The sequence below is a fragment of the Pectinophora gossypiella genome, chromosome 22 (assembly GCF_024362695.1).
Source record: "Pectinophora gossypiella chromosome 22, ilPecGoss1.1, whole genome shotgun sequence".
NCBI lineage: Eukaryota > Metazoa > Arthropoda > Insecta > Lepidoptera > Gelechiidae > Pectinophora > Pectinophora gossypiella.
In genome coordinates, this window is record NC_065425.1 from 12005280 (window position 1) to 12032788 (window position 27509).

A 27509-nucleotide genomic window follows, 5' to 3' on the forward strand; every position below is an offset into this window, starting at 1 on the left:
TTCATGAAGGTTGTTGGAAGGAGTCGACAGCATTCTTGGGCCAAACTTACTACTTGGAGATAAAATATAAATTAGGGATGGGCCGAAGTTCGATTCTCATTCGGTTTAACCGAAATTCGGCAGGTTTAACCGAATTTCGTCATTCGGCCGAAATTCGGTTCACAAAACCAAACTTCGGCCGAAATTCGTCATTAGGTTGACGAGCGAGTATTCATACATGTCACGCCCAGATCCCTTGCGGGGTAGAACGTTCATAAAAAATAAATATGTTAATTTACATAATTTGATTATAGGTTTAGTTAGGTAATATTTATTATGGAGTTATTTATGTATTATTTATGTAAATGTGTTATGGAATAATTTTTTTCTTGAGTTGGTACTCCAAGTCAATGGCATTATTTAAATAAAACTCAGAATTACTACCACCACGAGATATTAGTGACTCGCATACAAACTACATTTTACTTTGTTTGGTTCATTTACTTCTAAAAAGAAAGTCCAAACACCTGATATTTTTCGCCCACTCATTGTTCTTACATGCAGCACTTACATACAGCACTGTTTTAATAACTTTTTGTGTATTTTAACTATTTCACTCGTATCACGGATGACGCAATAATGAGCGGCTGGCCGGCTCGGTGACGTGCGGGCGGGTAGCGGGCGGCAGGGACAACAACAAACTGCAAGCGATCGCGTAAACAATTCGTAACGTGAATCATTGAAGAAAAGGCGGGAATATCAACTGAACTTCGGCCGAATATATCATGATAAATCAATCAATCAATAATACTTTATTGCACAACGACATAATTATACAAATGACATAAACATACGAATAAAAACATAAGTACAATAGGCGGCCTTATTGCTAAATAGCAATTTCTGCCAGGCAACCTTAGGGTGAAAGAAGTTAATGCATTGGAGCACGGGCTGGTGCAATAAACATATAATGACACGAACAATAATAAAAAGAAAAAATAAATAAATAAATAAACAAACAATTTAGTAGCCTAAGGTCTGTCTTGGCTAGTTTTCATATATAAATTTATTATAGCCTTCGCAAGTTCTAAACCTACAAGTATTTGTCGGTTCTTATTTTATAATTCCGAAAATTTGGATTGTTGGTAGAAACTAGCGATCGAACATAATAATTCGTTGGTAGGTTTATAAAAACTAGCCAAGACAGACCTTAGGCTACAATACATTATCCTATGTTATAAGAAGATATGATGTTATGTTATACTGTTACTTATAAATAAATTCTGAAATTTAATGGTCGGTTCTGAAACCGACCATTGAACTTGGCACCCACTTCTTTTGTCGTTGAAGTGAACAACCAAGGCATTAATCATAATATTGAACTTGGCTCTCACTTCACATTTATGTTAGTAGTGTTAGTAGTTTAGGCGGATGAGACGTTCGTTATGTAAAAATTGACGATTCAAAGTGTAACTATGTTACCTACTGAATAAAGATATTTTTAAATTTTGAATTTTAAAATGAAATTATTTACAACCCTTGGCCAAGGATACGAGTAAAGACCTCAATAGTTGCAGAGGCGGAGATTGGAGCCATCGGTACGGCAATGCAGGACGGAAGGGGCGTGTCACAGGGACTGTAACCTCGAACCTGACAGAGGGCAGCAGTAACTGTCAGTACTACTCAGAGGCGGAAGACAGGACTACTCTGGGCGCCATCCTACTCGCGTCAGACAGAGTAAGGCGGGGTGGAAGACAAGAGGGAAACCACTGCCCTATTTTCCCTAAAAAAGTATCTACACCGATATGTGCTTGGCTCTTAAAATAATTGTCACCTTGTCATTAAGTTATATACAATGTATATTTTCACCTTGTTAAGTAAGGTCTTGTAACAGAATGTCATACAGGAACTCATGAATTGGCAATTCAAAGAGGTAATGTTGCCAGCTTGTTGGACACCTTTTGTGGGAGGTGTTTTACTTATAAGACGTGTATTTGTATTGTTTTAAATCATTGTGTGAATAATTATTACATTACAATAAAATCAAATATTACAAAATTACATTAAGTTGAACGAATGTAAGTAGGAGCGTTCGTAACATCTAACATTCTCTAACACGGTGTAGCAAAATGTTGTACACTTATTGTTGAAGCGTGAATGCCCGGCGGGTACAGAAACTAGAAACATAGGATTTATGTAGTGCTACATAGAGAAATGTTAATTTGAGAATTACACAGCTAACATGGATTCTATCAGTGGACCATTGCTGGCTCGTTAAATCATTTACCTCCTTTCTAATATATAATATGCAGCGAGTATTTAGCTAACTTAATTGACTTTAAAAAAAATAGAGATGCTTTAACTTGTTTTATCTTTTGATCCAACGTTTAAAGAGCCTCAGCTGGAATTTATCGCTAAGTTTATTAAAACCCGGCTTTACGAATCTCAGTATTTGAGTCTAGACTTTTACTAAATCTTTTTGTCTAGTGAGAATTTCGTGAATAAAATTCTAATTTGCAAATGGCATTTTTGCTATATTTTTTTGAGGATGTCGTTTGAAATGATTGGAATAAAGCGCTAAGTTCTTACGAGCATGTTTCTTTTATCTGCTGCTTTACCACGAGATTCTAGAGTGCTGGACACGTGATAGCCCAGTTGAAATAACTGTTGACTGTCACTGTGAGGTCACAAGTTCGGATCTCATTACGGGCCTGAATCAATGATTTTCTTTGATGTCGAATTCTTGTTTGGCTCTTAAATGATAATCACATGCACAGCTCAAAAAAGTGAAGGAAAACATCGCGAGGAACCCACATTCCCGAGAAATGCGTTTTGGATTAGACCTACCTGTATTGGGCTGAAAACATCGTGTTGAGTTTTGTATAGCTGTTCTATACATAATTATGTTATCTATTTTTCCTCCGGCCAAGTATTCAATCCATATGCGGCAAAACTACATTAAGTCTCATCAAAAATACCTGTTTCTACAATGGAATGAAATGTAATGTTTAACGGCAAAAATTTCACCGCCATTTACATGGGATTTGAACATAGCTGGCGAGGAGTTGGTGTAATTTACACCCCTGCCTACCCCTTTGGGGATACAGGCATAATGCTATGTTATCTTGTTATGCTAATCCTCCACACAACTAAACCATTTACACTTTTTTCATGACTAATAAGTCATGAAAAGGTATTTACGTCAGTAGTAAATTTGAATCATGAATACCAGAGCAGCGGAGAATAGAATAAAACACGAAACATAAACTGCGAGTAAGCAAACAGATGGTAAATATACGATATATAATATATGTGAATCGTGGATTGTGGAAAATATTCGTATTTCAGAAGGAAAAGCGAAGCGTATGCGATATTGGGTGAAATATCGAGACAATATTGAGGTTTCTATTGAACGGCAAATTTACTTTACCTGCAGCCGGAAACTTAATAAGGTGAAATATTGTAATACTGAAGACTGTCACGAGCAGATATGACTCCCCAATTATAAGGCAGTGGGCCAAAATACTCGTAAAATGCAATAATACTCCGAAAAATTGATTCCGTAGCCTAAAATACTAAACTTTGTGTAAGTCTATTACTAATCCTTATATGAGACATTGTTACTTGCAATAAATGTGGTATCAATATCAGGATCGAAGCAAATGGCATAAAAGTTCCATAGTCTCTGCTTACCCCGGTGGGAAATGGGTGTGAGATTATGTATGTATCAATATTAATACTAACCAATGAACAACATTTCACGATTAACTCTGGCTAACGGAATCGGGACACGATTTTTAATTAGATTTTTTAACGAAATTTTTCTTTTTCAGACGTGTAATATTTTAGTGCACAGGGCACGCAATATCGTAGATATAGTCTCATGTTTATGTTACTTATATCCTTTGCAAGTACTTGTAAATATAAGTACTTCTTCTTCTCTCGTGAGTGAAGTCAAGGCCCAACCTAACAACCCTGGTGTCAGGGTTACTATTAGGCCGCCAAAGACCTCTAACACGACTCATGTAACGAATACTTACTTAAGTAAATACTATCCGGGACCAACTTAAAGTGCCTCTGAAGTACAGACCATCTTACTTTCTGACAATCAGGTGATCAGCCTGCAATGTCCTAACCAAACAAAGGCCATAACTTGGCGTTAACTCACGGCTATATCCCAATTGGGGTTAGACCAACTATATTTTTTTGTAATAATAATATTAAGTTCATAGAACAAGGAATAATACTATGTATAGAACACCAGCGGCTGAGGTAGATTTAAACAACCGGTCTTACTTTATTTAGTCTTCAATCGTAAGTATGGGCGTCAGACGTCACACACACATATGCTCGTGTACGTCGTCGTCAATATGTAGTGTCTGTGTAAAACGAGATTTTTTGAGGTATGGTTACGTTTCCACCACCGGGATTCGAATATAAACACGTGATCGTGGCTAACCTGCCAGATAGTGACGTAACAGATCCCGTGTACATGGTAACAACAGGCACACCGCACTCGCCTGTGACGTCATCACTCAGTGACGCAATAACGAGTTCATTTAATGAATCTGGCTTAAGTGTACACTTTGTGAAGTAAAAATAATATACAAGTCGAATTTCCAGCTGAGTGGTCGTACACTCAGCGGCCGAGTGACTCGACTAGATCGGTACACGACTTTCTACTCACTAGATATCATTACAAATTACTCTAGTAGAGTCTCCAACCAAACACTATTCATTATTTATTTCCCCGAACCGAACCGTAAGCTCTCTCGAAACTAGTAATCTTAGCAAGATTGAGAGCTCTGCAGACATAAAAGTAGCCCCGATTATCCTCCATAAAAATATCATCCATTACTTATTATTGTGGGTAAGGGATCAGAGAAACGTGGCTCGATATATTCTCAGTTGAGAATACCCTCTGTTGGCAATCTCAAGAATTTATTAGGTAAAGTGACACTTTGAATCATCAATGGCCCCGATTCCTGCAGACACCTCCTAATTTTATTTTAAGTTATACCCGTCATTTTCTTATCCGCCGAAAAGGAAAGTGACGGATGATTGTCAACAAGTTAATTTTAAAATGAATGAATAACACATGCGAATAAAATAGACATCTCCTTGGTATGCAATCCGTTTGACGTGCTGTCAACTTAATTCTATCGGATTATTGGCCGATGTAACATTTTTAGACGGTTGTTTTAGATTTCTGCTTTAAATTGACGTGTATTCCATAAATTTTATGCCTGTCGATTATCCGTCCCTTTCTTTTTAAACGTATGAGAAAATGACAGGTATAACTTAAAACAAAATTAGATGGCGTCTGCAGGAATTAGCACCAATATCTACATAGATATATTTTTGCCTTTTTTTGACGTGACTTATTATGGATTTACCGCAAACGTCGTATCCACCTATAACTACTGCAGCTTTAGTATAGCCGAGGAAAAGTAGCTGCAAGAAAATCCTCGGGCCCCAGACTCATAACGAGTTCATTACATTATTTAATTTCGTTTCTCGTTGTCACTCGCTCACGGTACAGTTAGTTGCATAATGTTTTAATTAAATTTTATTACTTTTCCAGCACCACGCCCCTTGCTAGAGTCCACTGTAATATGCTCTACTTCAGCGACTATTAGCAAAAACATTCAATTTATCATGACGTTATTAAAGTAAACAACACAACTACAATAAAACAGACATAATTGTTTCAGGCACGCGAGCAAGCCTCTCTTGGATTCCACAATTTAGAGTTTACGAAATTCCTAAGACTTGTAGACACAAAGTGACCATCGTAGCCTGAGCCGCCGGTTTGACACCAGCATCCAATTAATGTGTGAAACTATAAGAACACCTCTCCACCACACAGGTCTAACTACGCTGGGAGTAACATTCCAGCAAATTGAAAATTTAGAGCAGTTTACAACTTTGCTTGTGACAGATGGTAATGTTATACAAATAGTCATTTAACATCTCATCTCATACTCATTATAAACAACATACACACACATGAAACTATACTAAACATAATAGTCATATTAATAACCACGGACTTAAGTATATATGCTGTAGGGGAATTAATTGGCACGTTTATGTAAATAAGATGACTAAGTCCAATGATATTACCTACTCAATTGGTTACAGTGCGGTAGGTCATAGAAGCATAAAACAAAAAAACATAATTGTATATATAGGACACACTAATAAGTATAATTTGTCATACCTCACCGACAGGAAAAACTGTAAGTGGTATTATGGGAAATAATATTTATTAATGGAGTTGTGACGCGAGCTCCACTCGTCTCAATGGAGACATGGCGCAAGTTTAAATGTAATGTAATTTACCTATGTATGTTTTAATGTGCGGATTGGTGGTTATTAACGACTGCTGATGCAGCCGGGACCAACGGCTTAACGTGCCTTCAGAAGCGCGCGCGTGCTGGGTCCGCGTGGTGGTTTAAGGCCCGATCTCCCTATCCATCCATAGGGAAGGCCCAGCAGGGGACGTTAATGGGCTGGTGATGATGATGTTTGAATGTAATATGTAAAATACGTACCTATGAAAAAACAAATGAACAGCTCAGCAGTCTCGGACCGGCTTTGCTAGAGATCGGACGTTATTTTCGCATTTGCGAGGAGTTCTAGCGAAATTAACATTTCACAGGAGATGCAATTTTGAACAGCGTATCAAAGTGAAGCCTGCGCCAGTGGAAACGCAGTTTTAAATAACGCAACACATACACACCCGCTCGTAATCCCTTTCGAATTAAACAGAGCTAACACACCATCAACACTCTACCATCTTGCAAATAAAAAATAAACAAGGGACACCCACTTTCAGGTGTAAGTATTTGACAGCCAAGCAAAATTGAATCCAATTATCATACAATTCGACTGAACTTTGCTTGGCTGTCAAATACTTAAACCCACGTTCATCCCGGGTTTATATTTTATTTGTAAGGTGGTTTTTGAATTTATTTATTTTTTTAATTTTGAATTTTTAAAAGAAGACACTGAAGTCGCCGTTGTCGGATGATAGGGAATATGTTTATTTGTATCATAGAATGAAAGGTCCATTGGATGATAAAATACGTGGTGCAACCAGTTTCCCAAGCGGTTGTACCACAATCACGTAGGTCAAGGAGGATTATATTCGCATGAGGAAACCCACATACCCGATAAATGTAGTTTCGAAGAACCTGTAATTAAACTGGATTCCCTTCTGATTGGAATTTCAAATTGGTAGGTCACTTCTGTAAAGCCGGACTTGTCAATACTTTCAAATTAGGTAAGAGGACCCTATGAAAAGGAGATAACCACGGAGTAGAAGAAAGAGGTTGGAAAGGCCCTAACGCGCATTTTGTATGAAAACCGCTGTCGTCGGTTCAACCCCACTCTCTTTTACTACTCCTGCAAACAGATAACTAAGACAGCTCTATGTTTCTCAAATTCCATAGCCACTTTACCGGCAATGTATATTTTATACGATAGGCTGCAAATTTATCAGTACTTTTCGTAAGATACTGCATACAAAAGTAAATAAATAGCCAATCATGCTGAGGTTTTTAGCTTTCCTGTGATAAGGAGGGATCTCTTTACATAATAGTCGAGATTTGTTTTTTTACCCTGCAGGTAATATATATATACAGGGTGTTAGTGACATCGTAACGAAAACTTTGAGGGGTGATGGAGGCCATGATTCTGAGTTGATATCAAGTGGAATTTTCCGTCGCAAAAATATGGAACTGAAAATAATTAAAAAAAAACACAAAAATTTTCATGAATATTCAGACTGAAAATTCCACTTGATATCAACTCAGAATCATAGTCTGATCCATCCCCCTCAGTATTCGTTACGGTGTCACTAACACCCATACCTACTTGTGTGGCTACCGTATGTACTTGTGCGGGGTGTAAGTGACATCGTAACGAATACTGAAGGGGATGATTCAGCTGATTATTCTGAGTTAATATCAAGTGGAATTTTCCATCGCAAAAGTATAGAACTGACAATAATTTAAAAAAACTAAAAAAAAGTTATGAATTTTGCGACGAAAAGTTCCACTTGATATTAACTCAGAATCATGGTCTGAATCTTCCCCCTGACTATTCGTTACGATGTCACTAACACCCTGTATATATTTAGTAATCTGGATTTCATAACCCTGCAGGTTATAATGCACAAGACGACTTTTTAATATACTATCGCGGAGCTCCTTGCGTCGTAAGTTAGCGGACGAGTGGAGTGCAAAGTTGAAGTATGAATTATTTGGTCATACTTGTGGCGCGCGTTTCGCGCTCACTTGACCTGTTTTTTCTATTCCATGCGGATAACGGGTAGGGAGGTGATGACTCTGAGTATATCTTCTTAAAAAAGATTATGATCAACTGTAGTGACAGGTTACCATGGTAGCCCAGTTGGTAGAACGCGTGCCTCTCACTTTGAGGTCGCAGGTTCTAATCCAGCACAGTCCTAAACCAATTATTATCGAATTTGTTTTCGAATTTATATTTGGATCATAAAAATGATTATCACGTGAGGAAACCCACATTAATTCCGAGAAATGAATTTTAGGAGTTATGTGACCTAACCTGTATTGGGTTGGTTGGCGGGTTGGAAGGTCAGATAGGCAGTCGCTTTTGTAAAAAAACCGGACCTGTCAAATCTTCAGGTTATGTAAGCGGACCTTGTGACAAATGGGATGATGAGGGGAGGTGATGTAGTGACAGGTTACTTGTAACCTTTTTAATTTCTTTAAAATACTTTTACGATAAGCTCTGGGTGACGAGCAGATGGAACGGAGAAATTGATCGCCACAAAACGGTGCTTAGCAGTTAGATATTAGAGAAGTATGTTTGATAACTAAGCAAAATAGAAACTAATATTCGAATAATTCCATTTAACTTGGCTATTATACTGAAACATTTAGATACTATTCCAGCTGGAACAGATCTTTTTTTAAATAAGTATAAGATTAAAGTAGTTTATTTCATTGTTTTACAAGCTTCAGTGAATAGGTGTAATTTTTTTTTTGGTATGTTTTGTCGACACATTGTAGAATATGTAGTAAATGCTAAACGATTTTTTCGTGGTAGAGTCGGTTTTTCACTGGTTCCAGATGTTTGAATATGTGAGCGAGGTGAAAACAAACCACTTACAGATGGATGTCTGGATGAAAGTTAAACAAAGGAATAATTCAGACGAACATCAGAGTAAAGTTTGTGAAGCAAGAATAACGATAACAGACAAAAACATTGGAGCAGTGAAGGCGAATGAAATACAAAACATAAACAGCGAGTAAGCAAACAGACGGAAAAGATACGTACATTGGGATCGAAACTTGGATTGAGAACAAGCAAAAATTGAAAAACGAAACGCACCGAAAATTATTTTAAACAAATGGTAAAATGTTTACTACGAAGAAGATTATAAAGTTCAATTCACATAAACTATCAAAGTGAAGGTATGTATGTATATTTTTAATGTATTGGACCGGGTTTTGGGCCGGGTTTGACACGGAGTGGGTTCTAGGTTAAGTAATTTTAAGTTGGATAATTTGACTTTTTGTAATTTGAAACTGTATTTTAAAATTCCTATGTATTGGATATAGCTACTGGTTCACTCATGACAACTGACAGCTGCTCTTTGATAAGTTTTTTTTTTAATATTCGGGCCTGGTTACGAGAGCTTTAAGCGAATTCATTTTGTTTGATGTCGAATTGTATAAGTAATAGTGAGAGGAAAAAGACCAGCTCATCGCCTGTAATTAGGGCATTACTGAATAAGATGTAATCTCTTACTCGACGTTTGCCGTAAATGGGACATATGAAAGCGCTACGTTATGAACAAAGCAAAAATGTGAGAATCACATATGTGAGAAAATGAGATAAAATATTAACTGACGTTTCAGCGTGCGAGCGTTTTAATGAAAGTTGGAACAATGACATGACAAGCGAGGCCGCGCCACTCGTCGCAGAGTTCCACCCCGGCCATGGCAACACTCACTGTCAGCCTAATTGCCAACTTGACTCATGACCGTCAGGTTCCAACATCTAGACTAGGCAGACTACACATAACATATTTACAATCGGGGCATAGTATAATAAATTTTCGTGATTTTAATGAGGTTCGGACAGCTATACTATACATGTGTACCCATAGCAGTGCTTTGGTAAACACACTACTGGGCCAAATTCTACTTTCTGCCTAGTTATACACTCTTTTTCAAAATCAAAGTGAATAATCATTTACTATGTAAGTGTGTTGTGTGTATTATGTTTTTGGTTTCATACAAGACCATTAACTCGGCCCCAGGGGAGACAGTCATCTTCTCTGCCCTCCACTGGGGCTATTCCTGTTCGGCGCGTCCTTGCCGCGGGGGTGGAAGCCTCTTACTTCAGTAGGCAGGAGTGAGATGGTGGCTGAGTTGAGATAGGGATCCAGACCTACGGGGTATAACGTAGAACCCTTGCCCAGGGATACGGGTGAAGACCTCAACGGACGGAAGAAGCAGGTCACAGGGACTGTAACCTGGAACCTGACAGAGGGCAGCAGTAACTGTCAGTACTATTCGGAGGCGGAGGACAGGAGTCCTGGTACGGTTTTGAAATAGACTCTCTCTACTCTGGGCGCTATCCCACTCGCGTCAGACACAGTAGGTACTGCGGGACGGAAGGCAAGAGGGAAACTACTGCCCTAATTTTCCCTAAAAAGCAGCATGGAAAATACTACACCGACAAGAGCGTGGCTCTTAAATTAATGATGAGGTAAATGTGTACCACCTCAAACCACGTTTTTACTTACCATCAGGTGATATTTTACCTCATCAGATAATTTCATATCACGTATCGACCCGCTTGTAAGCAGTTATATATTATTTGTAATGTGCGTGAATCTTTCAAACTGACTAGGCTATCTATGATTAATAATAAACTTGTAAACCCAGATGATAAAGTAACATCTAAACGTACGACGAGATAATTTGCAGCTACTAAATGACAAGGGGCTGACTCGAATGAAGATGTTTGAAACGAAGAGTTGAATATTAATAGTGATAAACGCAGAGTAATCAAGTCCAGTCCAACTCAGTTATGCAACCAGCCTACAGCACTTAGCATCGTCCCATTAAAATATCATAAAGACGAAGCGAATCACAAGCAAATGACTACAACGTTAAAGCTAAATAAAGTGCACAAATAGAATTCTCTCCGAGCGGGAAAATTGTGAGAAAAGTAAGATAATTCCCTCGAGATTCGAGTTTCAATATTCATTTGATATGGTGCGTTATTGGGCGCTGCTGTTTGTTTCAATAATTATGTCCCGGAGCTCGAGTGTACTGGAATTTGTTGAACCTCGCAAAACAATATTTGTGGGTTATTTTCTTAATTTCGCAAATGAATTTCTAATGCCCTCATCTATATAACCAGAGATGAAATAATGGTTGTTTTAATGTGTAATTGCGCATTTCCTCATATTCCTTTGTTCTTTTAGGTGTTGGTTCAAGGTTACTATGGGTGTATGGTGGCCAGTCGACAATCGTCTCTATGCCTTGGAGTTAAGTGTGGGTGTTCATGGGTGGGTTTCGTAGGGCCTCGGGGGCGCTCGAAGGGAAGCCTTCAGCATTACTTGCAGTTACATTCCCAATTTTGCGTCTGTAGTATGGACCTTGAGTACTGCGGTCAGCCCAAAGCGCAAAGGGATCACTTTGGTAACAAGGGCACTCATGTTTTGAGTTAAAATGAAAACTTTAAATGCCAAATATTTTGGAAATTTGAGAAGCGTGATGAATTGGATTCAGTTCTGATGTCACAAATAGGTAATACTTAATTAAAAAGTTTTTGATCGAAACATATTTCAATACAGATATCCTGAAAACTATAATAAAAATGACCGGCTCTACAAAACATTACTCAAGGAACGTGTAAGTAAGTATAATTATTACAGTGACAAGAGTAAATAAGGAAAACACTGCAACCTCAAATAATCCCACACATTTAGAAATTGATATTACTTAAATATCACGCGCACCGACATAAAAACATTATGCATTAGGTATAGAATCACAACATGGACTGTAGTTTTAGGCTGAGTTCGACGATACTGTTAATGCAATTAGTAGGCCACTAACATTGCTAGGTTATGAATGTATTCTTGTTTTGATAAGCACAGCCTCGTCACACTCGGCTGCCTCTTAACTCAACACTTACTCTTTATATTCAGTCCTATTATGTCCACAAAACTTTACACAAATGTCAAAATTGAGGGCCAACGAAACGGAACAGCTAATATTTGTTGATATAGTACAATATCTTGACGTCTGCTGTCTCTAGTGATGACTCATACGTTGGTTTCATATTGGCTTGTACAGCTGGTAGGAACGGTTTGTTCCGACATTGGTGCAGGATCTTAGATCTTACCGTGAGCTGGTGGTAGCGATGTCGCGAAGACAGAGGCGCAGCGGAGAGGTTAGAGCGAACGCGGGCGCGAAGCACGGGTGTCGCGCTCGGGGGCCGGGCGCCGACTGCTCGCGTCGATCGATACGACCGCCATTGCTGCGTTGCGTTCCGTTTACAACACCCGTTCCGAATCCGAAATATTCGAATGCTCGAGTTTATTTATTCTAATTTTATTCTTTTTAGTAGCCAATTAGATTCTTTTTAGATTGTTTAAATAAATACTTTTTAAATATCCTTTGAGTGATGTCTGTGTTAATAAAGTGGTTTCCAGTTTGTAGGCTGTGTAGTACGGCGCATGGCTGTGTTTCAACTTTGGCTCGGGCTCAAGTTACTGTCAGCCGCAGCGGGAACCCTTATGCAGATCGACCTCGTCTGGTGAATACGAATTCAAGATTTTGGACACAAACTTTACCTTTCAGAATTCGAGAAAGAGACGTGAAAAGTATTGGCATCTCTATAAAAGTATCAAATCGTGATATGATACCACACAAACTCACGCCCGTATTTGTCTAATGGGGTAGATAGATCCGCGCGATAAAATTATCGCGTAATTTTTACATCATAAAATCATAATAGACCCAACTGACATGTTTCAGATGATGGGCATCATATTCAGTTTTTCTGTGTAACTCTACTATATTAAAAGGTTTGTGTTCTGTAAGATATTATTATACGCCCTACAGTGCACAAACGTTCAAAGTTTATTTCGCAAATTGACAAGACCGGGAAACGAAACTGGGCTGGTGTGGTTGCCAAAAAGCCAGTGCCCTACTGAAGAGTTGAGTTGAGACCAATAAAACGTAAAACACATGTACAACTATAACTTGTATGCAAATAAGTATTTTTCTCTTTTCAAATAAATATATACCTATATATTAAAAATATAAGTACTTAAAAGAAAAAAAATACATCATTAAATCCACCACAGGCTTCGTCAAAAAATAAAAAAACTCAAATATATTTATTTCAGACATTAACACATCCATAGGGGTTACATACATACCTACATACATACATAAACTCACGCCTATTTCCCACCGGGGTAAGCAGAGACTATAGAATTCCATTTGCATTTGCATTTCCATAGGGGTTAGTGTGAAAGAAAACTTAATAGCTATTGTTATCTTAATAATTTATAAATAAGAACTGGGTTTCGGCAATATATGGGCCTACGTCCAGTGCTCAAAAAATATACTCTGGGCACAAGTTGCTACACTTTCTTTTGTATTTCCTATTTGTGCAAGTAAGTATTTGTTATGTTATGTATATTTTTTATGTATAAGTATATAAATTGAACTGTGTTATAAGGGTTTAGTATTACTAAGTGTGTAATATGTTATAACCGCCGGGTGTCGTGTCACTCGACCATCACTGTACATATATCAGCAGACTTCACTTATCTACATTTTATTGATAATAGCAATCGTGATGAATCATACATAGTATCATATCAGTCAAACTACTGGAACATACACTCACGTCGTAATCCCTAACGGGTCGGACAGAGTCACAAATCAAAAACAACAGCGTTAAATGAATTTTAGCACTCATAGTATGTACACTTTATTCAGTTTTCTTCTACGTACCTGAAATAGATTGTTGTAAGTGATAGATAACACAGCCTTCTTGATTAAGTTTCATTTACTATGTACCTATTATATTATTTTGTGGTTTTTTTTTGTAGCTTATACAATTTGATACATGTTTATATTATTTAATTTTATTCAGATAATTTTACTTAATATAATACTTTGATTTTCCACTATTGTTTTAATAAATGTAATAATTGGCACGCCTGCAAGCAGATTAGATGGATTACCATACTTAATTCTACATTACCACCTGTAAATTGTATCTACTACTTATCTACGTAAATAAATGTATATTCTATACTTTTCTATAAGTTTTTAATTTAAATGTTTTATTTTGTGGGTTTGTGTCAGGATCGTACTGAGAGTATTGTCAATAAGTATTTTATTTAAATAATTATATATTAGAATAAAATACCTGGAATAATTAATCAGCATTTTATTACTTTAATTTTGTTAATAATTATTAATACTTCCCTTTTCGAAAAATAAAATAATTAATTAATTAATTAATAATTAGTGAATAGATCTCCAATAACGAACTCACAACTACGGGGTAAAGTTTGACGTGGCGGTCGCATGCAATTTAACTTGCTTAATTTCCTATAACAGCACTGGGGCTGACATGAGAAGGTAATTAGTGACCCCCAGTGAACCCTGGTGACCCGCAGTGACCCCCCAGTGACCCCACCCTGCCTGCATGCAACCTTACACCGTTATCACTGCAACTAACTTACAGTTGATAGAGTCTTAAAGGATAATTTATTTGTAAGGTTTTTTTAGTAAGAAAGTAAAAGAACAGATAAGGTCGATCTTTTTTGGTCAATTATTTCGTAGTCTTTGGAGAATGTTTCGTGTAATCTTTAAAAACTCTTTGATAACATCGAAGATAAGGAAAAAGTATTTTTATCGACATATCCGGTGACGGCGAACATCGTGTCTTATAAGGAGGTGAAGGAATTGGTCTTTGATAGACAAGAATGGAGAATGCTACACCGACAAGAGCGTGGCTCTCGAATTATTGATGACCCATATATTATAACATTAAATCTGTGTGGCTTAAAGGAAAACAATGTATAACGTGCAAACATATCCCTTTCATATAATACCCACTTAACTAACCCGACATAAGAAATATGATCCTCTCATTCGGTCGCTTTTTCAATAAGTAGAGACATCATTACATGTTTTAGTAATCTTTATTTAATTCTCTATCACAGTACATGTAATAATTTTTGACATTTCCGTTCAGAAACTTCGAAGATAATGGGGGGAGTTATTTTCTCTCTGAGTCACAATGAGGGTTTCTTTTTACCATTTTGATACGGAACTTCAAATAGAACACAAAATCGTCGTCAATTTTGTATAAAGTATAAGTAAAGGATATCGAATGATCACTACGTTCCGATTTACGCAGCGATCTTACGGCGGTCGTATAATTTGCGGGAAGTTGTTGGATTATCTTTGATCTGCGTGTGAAGGGAAGTATTCCCGGTCCCAGGTGGATGCGATGTGGGGAGATCATACGAGATAAGGCTTTGGATATTCGCGTTAGGTATTCATGATTGCCCTGATTTGTAAACTTCTTAATATCTAAATGAGTTGATATCACTGAAAATGAAAAATATTATCAACTCTAAAACATTATCACTGAAAACAATGTTTGGTTTGTCAAAAAAAAAGAAACAAAAGCGATGGTAGTGGTTTTCTTGGCCGAAATGTTTGATTATGATTTTGAGTTTTTGCAATGTAAATAGCGTTTTATTCACATTATAGTGACTATTCATGTCATTTGATTGACATTGATGATATTATATGAATAATTTTATATATTAATTTTTTGGATTTTAAATGGTTACATGCAACTTAAAGCACAATATGGGACTTTAAATATTTAAAAATATATATATTTAACTTAAATGGTTTAGCTGGATAACCTTGAACCAGTACCCCTCGAGGTCTTGCGAAGCCTCAACGAGTATCACTTCCTCGTTCACTAATTAGCGGGCAGGGAGGCTCGCCTTATTGCATCGCGGGCTTCCCTCGAGTCCTTCACAAATACTCGCCTTACATTAGCCGGTACAGCCTTCAGTGTTTAGCCGATGAAGAAAATAATCCAGTAGGTAAATAGGAAAAAATACCTCGAGGTAAAATATATTTTGGGGAATAAACTAATAATAGCCCCGATTCCTACAGACACCTCCTAATTTTACTTTAAGTACCTGTCATTTTCTTGTACGCTGAAAATAAAGACGCCATTTTATAAAGAACTAGCGACCCGCCCCGGTTTCGCTCGGGTGCAATGCTGAGGAAAAAATGAAATTATTTACGACATCACATTAAAAACTTCAAAAATAACAGTATTTTTCCCCACTATTTAATAGATGTTATTATACATATAAACCTTCTTCTTGAATCACTCTATCTATCAAAAAAAAAATCGCATCAAAATCTGTTGGGTAGTTTTAAAGATTTAAGCGTACATATGGATATAGGGACAGGTAAAGCGACTTTTTTTTACGCTATGTAGTGATGATCGTATGAATGATTGATTAACCCGGGCAAATAAAATAGGCATCTCGCTGATATGCAACCCGTTTGATGTGTAATATCAACTTTATACTGTCGGCCAATATATAAGCCAATATTTTGAAAGGTTTTTTTTTTAATTTCTGCGTAAAATTAACGTGTACCTATTCCATAAATTTTATGCCTGTCTTTCCTTTTCGGCGGATAAGAAAATAACAGGTATAACTTTTTGAAATAAACTTTGATGATGTGTACTGGAATTAGCACCATAATTTACCTATATTTAAGTCGACACTCGACCGTCACAACTTCAAACTGAAGTTCCCTTCATAGAGCAACCCTGTGGTCTGGTGGTTGATTAAATATAATTAGTTTAAAATGTAAAACTTTTTACAAGCTCCCGAAACTTTCCTAATAAGCACGACCACAAATCCGGCGACAACCAGACGAGGGATGGTTGTTTATATAATACAAATATAAACTCACGCCCGTAATCAGTAAAAGGGTAGTCAGAGACCCTAGTAAGTAAGGCAATTTGCAACCACTTTTGATATGAAGCCCTAAGATGGTCAGGATGAACCCTATTCCATCCCCCATGTTATGGTCTAACGCGTAAGAAGGATCACAATCCCTCTGTCGGTTTCTACGACATGTCTGGAAAGATAAGCATCAGAATGCCTCTTCTCCTCCCCTCTCTCCCCCTCCCCTCCTCTGCCTTCTCTTCTTTGTTTTTTTTCTGCCCTTCGTCTAGCATACATAGAAAAATGCTCAATATTATGGTGATTGTCGTAAGTCTATAATGTCACCACCAGTGGTCAACAGAAAGCTCGGTGACGTGTGGGTACTTAGTACTTCTGACTACCCCATTGGGATATAGTCGTGAGGTTTACGTTATGTTATAATCTCACGGTGCGTTTGGAGGCAGAGCCAACGAAAATGTGGATGGAAATAAGCGTTTGCATAGAATATTCCATTTTTCAATTTTTACCATGGCAACAAAACATGGTTGTGAATTGATCAAACTATGCGTGGTAGTAAGCGAGCTGGGTGCAGCAATTAGGTACAGTCGCTTGTGTCGTGATGGTGTGTTGTTGTCGATAAAGTGAAAAGTGATTGGTTTTCTGTACTGAATTTACACTTGAAAGTTATACTTTAACAATTTCTGTGAAAAAAAAGTAAAGCAATTATTCCCTGCTGATCTCAAAATTTGTTGTTAAAACTGACAGATTGCGAATTTAATGAAGTTTTCCGAAGCCTAGTCGACGACGGAATAATAAACAGTGGTTTTGACACCCTTTCTTGTACAAGTTTTTTTTTGTGTATTCAGACCTCGAAAGATAAAAGTTATCAAAAGATAAATTTCGGAATTCAAGAAAACCTTTGGTTTTTAAATAACTTTTTATTCCTCCAAAAAAAACATTATCAAAATCGTTTTTGTCCCTGGCAAATAAGAAGTGAAATCCGTTATTGACTCTACTAGGAAAACTTTATTATAGTTTGAACAGTAAAATTGAGATTCTATCTATTGCTATCATATAACTATGTCGATATTGGTGAATAATCAATATGTTTTCAATAACGCAGTTAGCTCGACAATTACAGACGGCGATACGGCTCACCAATCACGATGGTAACAGAAAGCTCGGTGAGGTGTGGGTACTTAGTTCATCTTGCGATGGATGTACCTCTGAATACCCCAATTGGAATGTAGTCGTGAGTCGTGAGTGATTGGAGTACCCCACCCGTGCTCTAACATACGGTTGTGCTAAATATCGTGGAAATGCCGTTACAATCCGACCTTGAACTCGCATTCTCCCGCTATCAGCCGCCAGTCCCAACAGTGATGGGGCGCAGTCGGTGTGACGTCACGCTAAGCTGGCCGCAGCCACATCTGGTGTTTCTCGCGGGAGAGCTGCTGTACAGGGTCGAGAGGAAGGAGAAGATGCCACGTTGGGTCGTGGTCTACAGGTGCATAGTGGAGTGCATGCGCCAGTCACCGTTTCACTATACAACTATACTGCTGCTATGTTGTTCATATTAATGTGCAAAATAAATATAAAAACATTTTGTTTTTTATGCATTTATTTCCTGGAAACACGGTTGTTTGGAATTTTTAAACGGTGAAGTGAATCTTGACAAATTTATCAGCCAAAACACTTTTAATATGAAATAATACAAAAAGCTTTAAATAAACTTAGAAAGTTGTTAGAGTAGTATTACTTATAAATGACTCATTTCTGAAGAATTATTACATATCGCCATTGCAATTTCTTATAGCAATATTTATTTCCAGTGGCGGCAAAACCACGAAGAGAATAGACAACTTGGCTCCATGCAGCCCTCACAAGTTCCGGCTGCAGGTGATAGTGAAAGCCACGGCCGTACCCCACCTCGCTGATACAGCTATTGACTACTACGGTAGTGAAGAAGCAGCGTATGAAGCACTTGGTGAAGAGCTACTGAAAGATATTGAACTGGTGAAGAGAGAATCTAATAAAGATACTTGTAAAGATAATGCTAGTGGTGAAAATGATAATGTTATAGATAAAGATATGACAACTTATAATGAAGAAGTCGAAGAAAGGTAAGATGTACTTGATAATACATGTATACATGTTACAATAACATAGAAGCCTCATGTAAGGCTACTTAAGTGGTAGATTTAGAATCACAATTAAAGAAATTTTGACATGGTATAACAATAAATATGTGATAGTCTATCCAAATAATATGGACGCTACTACATTTCAGAACTCACCAACTAAAACCAAAGAATAAGAGCTGGTTGGAGTCACAATGGTCGGACTTTCTGTGCACGAGTACGGAGTCGGAGGGCACGTCTACCGTCTGCTTCTGTATGGCCGTGCAGGGAGGGTACCTCAAACAGGTACTCCCACAAGTAAATAAAAAGTACTTAAAAATATATAATTTTCCCTTTAAGTAGATCTGTGATCTGGATTTTTTGTAAAGACTATGTTACTACGTTTGATGATTTTGTATTTTCTTACAAGCTCCCATAAAATTCGTATTGAGGTCTCGTTAAAGCAGTTCAATTTGACCTTCAGGTGCAGATATTGCTGGAGGAACGTCCAGCTTTAATAGACATCGTCAATACCACCAATGGATACACGCCGCTCGCTACAGCCGTTAGAAAAGGTATTTCATGCGTAACAACTCTTTTACGTAAATATTATTTGACTTCACTTTAAAATTAATGAATTATGGACTATGATTGGTAAGCATCAATCTATCTCAAACTCTCTCAACCTCTCTTGCTGGTAAGTGCGGGGTGTGCTTACCTAAATAATGCCAATTCACACTTGCCTTGAAGATACGCAGGTTGTATATTTCGGGGAAACAGATCCGCGTGCATATAATTCCATACTTTAGCCATCGGTACAAAATGGTGCACTTGTAAGAAGTATCGTTATGTTATATAAAATTTCTGATATCAGAATTGCTTATTTAGAATGAAATGCTCAATTACTTTTTGATCCCCTGAGAACCTAGTCAAAATGCGAATGTTTCTGTAAGCGTCAAAGATAATGGATTTCTACTTTAAAGGGTCTAAAGTCTAATTAGTTATATGCTAGTTATATTCTAGCTACATAAAGTAACTTCTTCCGATTCCTTTTTCAACTGGACGTTCCACAAGGATGCAATTTGGGTCCATTTTGATTTTTCGTATAAACGCTGGTACATATCGCCATACGTTTGAATACAGTTGCCATGTATTTGTTGCAGGTGACATGAACATGGTGCGCCACCTGCTGGCCGCGGGCGCGGCGCTGGAGCAGCGATCGTGCGGCGGTCGGACCGCGCTGCACCTCGCCGTTCTCGACACCAGCCTGCCGCTAGTGGACTTGCTGCTGGAGCGAGGAGCTGACTTCCAGGTCATAAACATACTACTGATCACCGAAGTAACGGTCTCTGTGATTCAAGTCCTTGAGCGATGGGCTCACTATGCGGAAGTCCCGGGTTCGAATCCCGGCGAAGACATATCAAAACGTAGTCATGAGTCATATCGGGGTCTTTAGCGACTCAATTTTAATCCTGACACCAGGGTTGATTAGCTTGGTAAACCACCTCATAACCCACACGATGGAAGAAGACCGCCAAAGTCATAAATACATAATTTGGACAAAGTCGCAAATAACCAAGAGGCCTAGCCAAGTTTCAACAGAACATAGTATCACGCGTGTATCCCCAAAGAGGTAGGCAGAGGTATATAGTAATACTCGCAATTCGCCAGCTATGAATGGGGGCGAGCCTATTGCCAAGTATCAAAATAATTGAAACGTCAGGGGATTTAAAATGTCACATTCAGCATTTCATTTAAAAAATCAATTCTGGTATCAGACAGTTGTTTAAAATACTGAAACGCACCATTTTTTAACTTTTCATAGAAACATACTACAGAAACTTACGGCATGAGGTAAACAATTTGCAGCAATTAGTACTTATATTGAATTATAATGCTGACATGATAAATTCCAGCCAATCCCCGGTACACTCCATGGATATAATGTCCTAATATTAACTGGAAACTCCATCCAAAGCGTCCCACAATAAATAGTGGCATATCAGAAACACTACAGACCACAAATATTATTAGTCGTAAAGTTTCAGAGCTCATAAAAAATGCGCAAACGACGATAAAATTCTATGTTAGAGAACTTTTCTCTGCAGTTAGACCTCACGTTAACCGTCTACAGTAGTTGTGTTGCAAAGAACACTTTTGTATTAAGTACTCTTCGTTAAGTTCATAATAAAAGAAGGGATAAGTTTATTTCTATTATTACTTTGTACTAACGGCCTCCGTGGTCCAGTGGTTGAGCGTTGGGCTTACGATCCGGAGGTCCCGGGTTCGAATCCCGGTGGGGACATATCACAAAAATCACTTTATAATTACACACACCTATTTTGGTTAGGGCATTACAAGATGATCACCTGAAATTAAGATGATCCGTGCTTCGGAAGGTACGTTAAGCTGTTGGTCCCGGTTACTACATATTGATGTAAGTAAGTAGTCGTTACATAAATAATGTCACCAGGGTTAATGAGGTTGGTAATCCACCTTACAACCCACACGATAGAAGAAGATAGCTTTGCACTTTTTGACTGAGAGTAACACTCCCGGACTTGCACCAATTAATTATTAAATTATCTTATGTGCAGCCTTCACTAACAGTTTTCTCGACCATTATAGACGGCGATAAGGCTCACCACCTACCACGTTAGTGCAACAGAAAGCTCGTTGAGGTGTGGGTACTTAGTTCATCATGCAATGGATGTACCTCTGACTACCCCAATTGGGGTATAGTCGTGAGCTTACGTTATGTTAGTAACACTATTAATTCTGTCAGTAATTCTTTATTGTACATAACAACACGTATGGGAAGGTTAGAAACCAATTGACAAGTCATAGTAATTCTATGTAAAAGGGGCCTTCTTTCGTGATATGGACTATATTTTAAACCATGTTTATTTTTGTAATAATATTATAAGGAATAAAACCTACCAGCCCCTGCCCGTTTGCCTCCCTCCTATATAAGGCGCGCATCACCGCCGCGCGCTCACTTTTGCTCGAGCGTTCGTGGAGTGCGGTTCATAGTGAGCTACGTATTTTTCACTTATTTATTTTACTTATGTTATTTTGATTGTTTGATTTGGTTCCTTTTATTTAATTTATGAAAGTTGAGTTTTGGTTTGCTTTATATAATTTTGTAAATAAAGAAATTAAATAATATTGGTTCATTAAAATTGTTTTTTTATTTAACTACTTCTGACGCTAAAAATATCATAAGTATCGTTCTGTACAGGCTCGCGACATAAACGAACTCCGCGTGGAACACTACGCGGTGGACTCGGGCGACCTGCCCACCCTGCGACACATTCTGGCGCGGGGTGGTGACGTCACAGTCATTGACAACAACGGGTGGACGCCGCTTTTTAGGGCAGGTGGGTGTAATTAGCCCTTGGTTACCTTTAAAGCCTTATGAAAGTTGCAGAAACTATTTTTAAACAATTTCTATCCCTACTTCTCTAGAAATGATTAAATTAAAAAAAGAAATCTAGGGCCCTGTGCCGAGGTTTTTCTTGCAGCTTCTTTTCCCCGGCTATACAGGTTATGAGAAGCCGCAGTTGTTTTAGGCGGATGAGACGTTCGTTATGTAAAAAATGACGATGACGAGAAAATATAACTAAGTATGTTACCCACTGTATAAAAATATTTTTGAATTTGATTGTTTCAAATCGAATTCCATAGAAATGTATCGTTTTAACGTTTCATTTGACTTGATTGTCATCTGGCCAAAGAAGAATACGAATAATACGAAAGAAGAAGAATACGAAAATAAGAATACTCCTACATACTTAATATATAAAAGCGAAGTCACTGACTGAGTCACTCAACACGAAATCTCGGAAACAACAAGAGCTAGGATTTTCAAATTTTCCGTGGGGGTTTCTTTTAGGACGCGGACGAGTTTCTTTTTTTCAAAATTCAACCGTTAAAGGAGTAAAAGGGAGTGGGAAAACTTGTATAAAACTTCAATAGTTTTAATAGTAGGGTCTCAAACGAATGAAGCGCATGAAGAAATCAGAAATCGGAATCATTCATTCAACGTAATTATCATGGATAAACTTGTTAAAGGTCAATGTAACATTTTTGAATTTACGTCATTTCGCATGGTGTTATGGCTGAGGAGAAGAAATGACAAGAAACTGCAACAGCAACACATCTTTTAAAAACCAATGAGCAGCCAGTATATAACATAGACAATATTCTAGCGTTCCATTGGTTACATTCGCAGTGTGCCAGGGTGCGTCGACGGCGATGGTGCAAGAGCTGGTGAGGCGGGGCAGTGACATCGACATAGTAGACGCGGCGGGGCTGTCCCTGGCGGCGGCCGCGAGGGTCACCACCAGGCAGTATGACGTTTACATTACATCACATATAGTAGTACAATAACGGCCTCTGTCGTCCAGTGCTGGGCTCAAATTCCGGGTTCGAATACCGGTGGGGCATTTAGTTAGGCTGATCACCCGATTGTCCGATAGTAAGACAATCCATGCTACGGAAGGTACTTTAAACCGTTGGTCCCGGTTACTACTTACTGATGTAAGTAAGTAGTCGTTACAGGAGCCATGTCAGAGGCCTTTGGCGGCTAAATAATAACCCTGACAGCAGGGTTGATGTGGTTGGTGATCCGCATCACAACCCACACGATAGAAGAGAAGATGAAAGTCACGCTTTCTGCAAACAGGGCTGTTACGGATTTGAAGTAATTATTGACGCATTAATACGTATCATGTGAGTTGTGAGGTGAATGATCAACCTCGTCAACCCTGGTGTCAAGGTTATTACCTCAATAGGGACGGTAGAAGGTGTAATGTGTATCGTGTGACGTTGCAGCGAGCGGGCGCGCGACTCGCTCCTGCGGCTGGTAGACTCGCAGTACCCGCGCGCGGTCGCCGTCGCCAACTTCACGCGACTCACCAAGAAGATCTCCAGCGTGCACTCGCTGCTCCGGCTCTAGCTTATACTTACTGTACTGCAGCACGACCTTGATGCACAAATAACAAACAGGAGGAAGCAGTTTAATGAACATCAACATAATAATAGAAGGAGAAATACTATAATATGGTGCTAAGTGTACACTGGCCGTACGGCCAGTAACATTAGCGTAGGTTCACCTACGCTACTATGTGCTTCTACGCTAGACTGTGAGCTAATAAAAACGTAGAACGTGTTCAGTGCAGGATGTGTCAAAATGTTTTTATTCACTTTTCCTTTTTCAGAAAAATGATGGTCCTATTCTGTATAATATATAAACCATCATATAAGATGGTGATGGATGAGAAGGTATTTACTAAGTGACAGAAGATGCAGTGCCCATCTGGATATCCTCGGGTGTGTTGTAGTTAGTCTTTAGTTTTTAGTGTGTAATGATGGTGTAAAAGTAATTTATTGAAACGTATTAAGTACTATAACTAGACTAAATAAAGACAGAAAGAAAGAAAAAATAGATGAACACAAACCACAAATCAAGTGTAGGTAGTTAGAAGTAGCGATACATACAATAGATTTCTAAGCTGTTTAAAAAACCTCGCATTGTTGTAGAATTACTTCTGTACAGCCATAACATGTTGCGAAAGCATGAGTAAACTGAGTATATATATGACGATATTATTTATTGAGAGTTTCAGTAAAATAAACCTTCATTGATCTAGTTTTTGAAAGTTATAGCTTTCAAATTACTGAGTGAAATAAAAAAACGAAATAAACTTTAATACTAATTTTATTCAGTAATAAAAATATTTACAAAATCCTTAATTCTACCGGAGTATTGAATTGCATCGACGTGTGTTTAGTGGTAACAGGTGCTGGAGACGAGAGGTCGTCGCGCGCAGCCGAGCACTTACCCGACGTAAATGCATGTAATGGCAAGGTCAAATAATTTAATCCAATAAATAAATAAATACACTCGCAAACGTTAAAAGAATCTAATAAATAAAGGTAGTAGCAGTAGATGTGACCAGCATAGCCTGCTGGCTACACTTTTGGAATTAATTTGAAAATCAATTTGGTTGTTAGCCCCCCTCTTGTTTCGTATGACGTTTTGTTCGGCGCTTTGTTCGGTTGCAGTAGTGAGGTCTCGTCGTTTCTTACTTTTCAACATATCCTCGCCGTCATTATAATCGGTTATGTAGTCATCCTGCATACTGAACTGCATCAGCTTATCAGGCTCATAGTACGCGTGTTTCGGTTTGCTACTTAATGCTGCTTTAGTTTTTAGTTGCGACCCTTCCTTTGTAGAAGATTCAGTAAATTCATCTTTCTTTTCTTCTTTATCTTTCTTGTGCGGTTTTGTGTGTTTTGTTTCATCTTTTACTTCAGCTATTGTTTCTTTTATTTCTCTCAACAGTTCACCCTTCACCGCTCCCATGAGTTCTATGTCGGTTGTTGTGTCTTCCTTTGTTTCATCACTAGTTGTTTCGTCCGGTTCGAATTTCGTCAAGTCACCTTTCTGAAATAGTTTCACATCATGGTGCTCGCTTCCTTCAGCGTCTAGCTCTGTGTCGTCTTGTGGAACGAAGGTGTTCACTAGCTTTAGATTTGTACGAGTATTTGTTCCTTTCTCCATCTCAGTGGTGGTTTTACTTATGGACCCGGCTACGGCCGGGGGGATTTCCCCTCGGAACGGCCCGAATTGAGGACCCTTGAGTAATAGTTCGGAGGTAGCGGGGAGTTTAGAAGAAAACAATTTAGTGGTATGTTTCTCATCAGGAACACTCGTAAGGGTCGCAGCGGAAACAATCTTTCCATCGTATGTCGTGAAAGTCTCTTCGTTGGCTGATGATAGCTTCTGAGACGGTTCCTTAGGTACCTTAGGATCTGGGGGCAAATAATGAGGACTAACTCTATCAGATTCCATGACCATGTCCGAAGGTACTTCTTTATCCATGTTCTTTTTGCTGAACAACGAATTCAATTCATTGTCTGACTTGACATAGACGGGGTGCGGCCTGTCTTCTTTGGCGTGATTACTGGGAAATACTTCCTTCGTTCTATCGTTAGTGGGCAGCAACGTATCGGGAGGGGACGGAATGAACATCGGCTCGAAAGATTGTGTGATTTTATCGCTGGGCGTGTTGAAGGCGTGGTTGTTGATGGGTTGCGGCGAGTCATCGTAGTCGACGTCGACGTCAGTATCCTCGCGGCGGTTGGCAGTGCTCGGGCCACTAGGAGCGGAGTAGTCGCCGCCCGTGCGGTCCATCAACGGCTCGCGGATGATCGGCTTGAAGCCGCTCTCTATCACAATCGTGTTCGGCTTGAACCCGGTGTTCACTGCCGGCTGCATCGGCGACGGGTCCGTCGACTCACCGATGAAATCAGAAGACTTGACTTCATTATCCTGCATGTTCGGTTTCCCGGGAATAGGGTCAGTCGGATAAGTGGGGGGTGCGTTCACGGAGTAATGTTGGGTGGGCGTCATCTGCTGGTCTAGTGGTACCGGGTGGTCCATCGGCTTGCCGAGAATGATCTGCCCTGAGGAGCCTGTCACCAGCTGCTGACCGCTTGAAGAGACTACGTCCGCGCCTGGCCCGCCCGGCAGAGTGATTTGGCTCTTTACCACCTGGTTTGCGATAATGTCCGTGCGCCCCAGGCTGAGCGTCTGGCTCTGTGTCGGCGACGTCGCCTTCACCGGCCCCGGCTTGCCGACTATTATGTTCTGCACCGCGTTCGACACCGGCTGCATTGGCGGCAACGGCGGTTGCTTCTGCTTCTGATACTGTTTGTTGTGCTGCTGCTGCTTCGGCGGCACAAACGTCGGCTTTGGGTACGGCATCGGGGGCAGCGGCGGCATCGCCTTCATCGGTGGAATTGGCGACATCGGCCGCTGCATCGGCGGCAGGCGGCCGTAGCCAGGCTTGCCGTACGGCTTCTTAGGCATGCCGTGCGTGATCGGCATTGACAGCGGGAAGCTCGGCTTCGGCGGATAGGACGGGGGCGGCGAGGGGCCGTGCGGTGGCCGACGCGGCGGCAGCTCGGGGCCCGAGGGGCGGCGGTAGGGCGGCGGCGGTGGCGCGCGCGTCCGATCTGGCCTGTCGGGCCGCATGACGCTCTGCAGCGTGTGCGGCGCGCCGGGCGGCAGGAAGTATCCAGGCGGTGCGCGCGGGAACTCGTCGCGCGCCGGCGCCGGCTCAGGCTCCTCGTGCACGCGGTACTGGTGCGGCACGGGTGGCTGCGGCTGTCGCGCCGCGTGTGACGCGTTGTGTTTCGCCTCCTGCATGCGGCTCTCGAGGGTCTCGACGGCTTCGATCACGTCGCGGATCTGTCCGGTGGTCATTATCGGCGATTCAATCTCCGGTCGCCGGCGTTCCGGCCCGTATGTTTCGCCCATGAGGACGCCGGTGTCCTTATCGCTACTGAAATCGTTATAATTCGTT

General features: G+C 39.5%; 3 protein-coding genes and 1 non-coding gene across 7 annotated transcripts in view; 2 read left to right on the forward strand and 2 right to left on the reverse strand.

Annotated features, from left to right (window-relative positions):
- Positions 1-12511, reverse strand: part of LOC126377240 (complexin) — a 450369-nt gene extending 437858 nt beyond the window's left edge. For 2 of the 3 annotated variants that reach the window (XM_050024950.1, XM_050024956.1), the window contains exon 1: positions 12397-12511. The gene's annotated coding sequence lies outside the window, so the exon portion shown is untranslated. The remainder of the gene's footprint in view (positions 1-12396) is intronic. The other variant, XM_050024952.1, reaches the window with a different exon arrangement.
- A 5822-nt stretch (positions 12512-18333) lies between these two features.
- LOC126376976 (ankyrin repeat domain-containing protein 7-like) lies at positions 18334-24187 on the forward strand. Its single transcript, XM_050024532.1, has 8 exons — positions 18334-18521; positions 18847-19137; positions 19305-19440; positions 19619-19709; positions 20298-20446; positions 22376-22514; positions 23369-23493; positions 23975-24187. The coding sequence occupies exons 1-8, from the start codon at positions 18334-18336 to the stop codon at positions 24092-24094; spliced, it is 1239 nt and encodes a 412-aa protein (XP_049880489.1). The 3' UTR covers positions 24095-24187.
- Trnav-uac (transfer RNA valine (anticodon UAC)) lies at positions 21368-21439 on the forward strand. Its single transcript has one exon. It is a non-coding gene; the product is annotated as a tRNA-Val (tRNA).
- Positions 24188-24838: 651 nt separating the features above from the next.
- Positions 24839-27509, reverse strand: part of LOC126377021 (protein Skeletor, isoforms B/C) — a 63853-nt gene continuing 61182 nt past the window's right edge. The window contains exon 2 of one of the 2 annotated variants that reach the window (XM_050024626.1): positions 24839-27488. In XM_050024626.1, the coding sequence (XP_049880583.1) occupies positions 25052-27463 (2412 nt within the window). In that variant the 5' untranslated portion in view covers positions 27464-27488 and the 3' untranslated portion in view covers positions 24839-25051. The remainder of the gene's footprint in view (positions 27489-27509) is intronic. The other variant, XM_050024627.1, reaches the window with a different exon arrangement.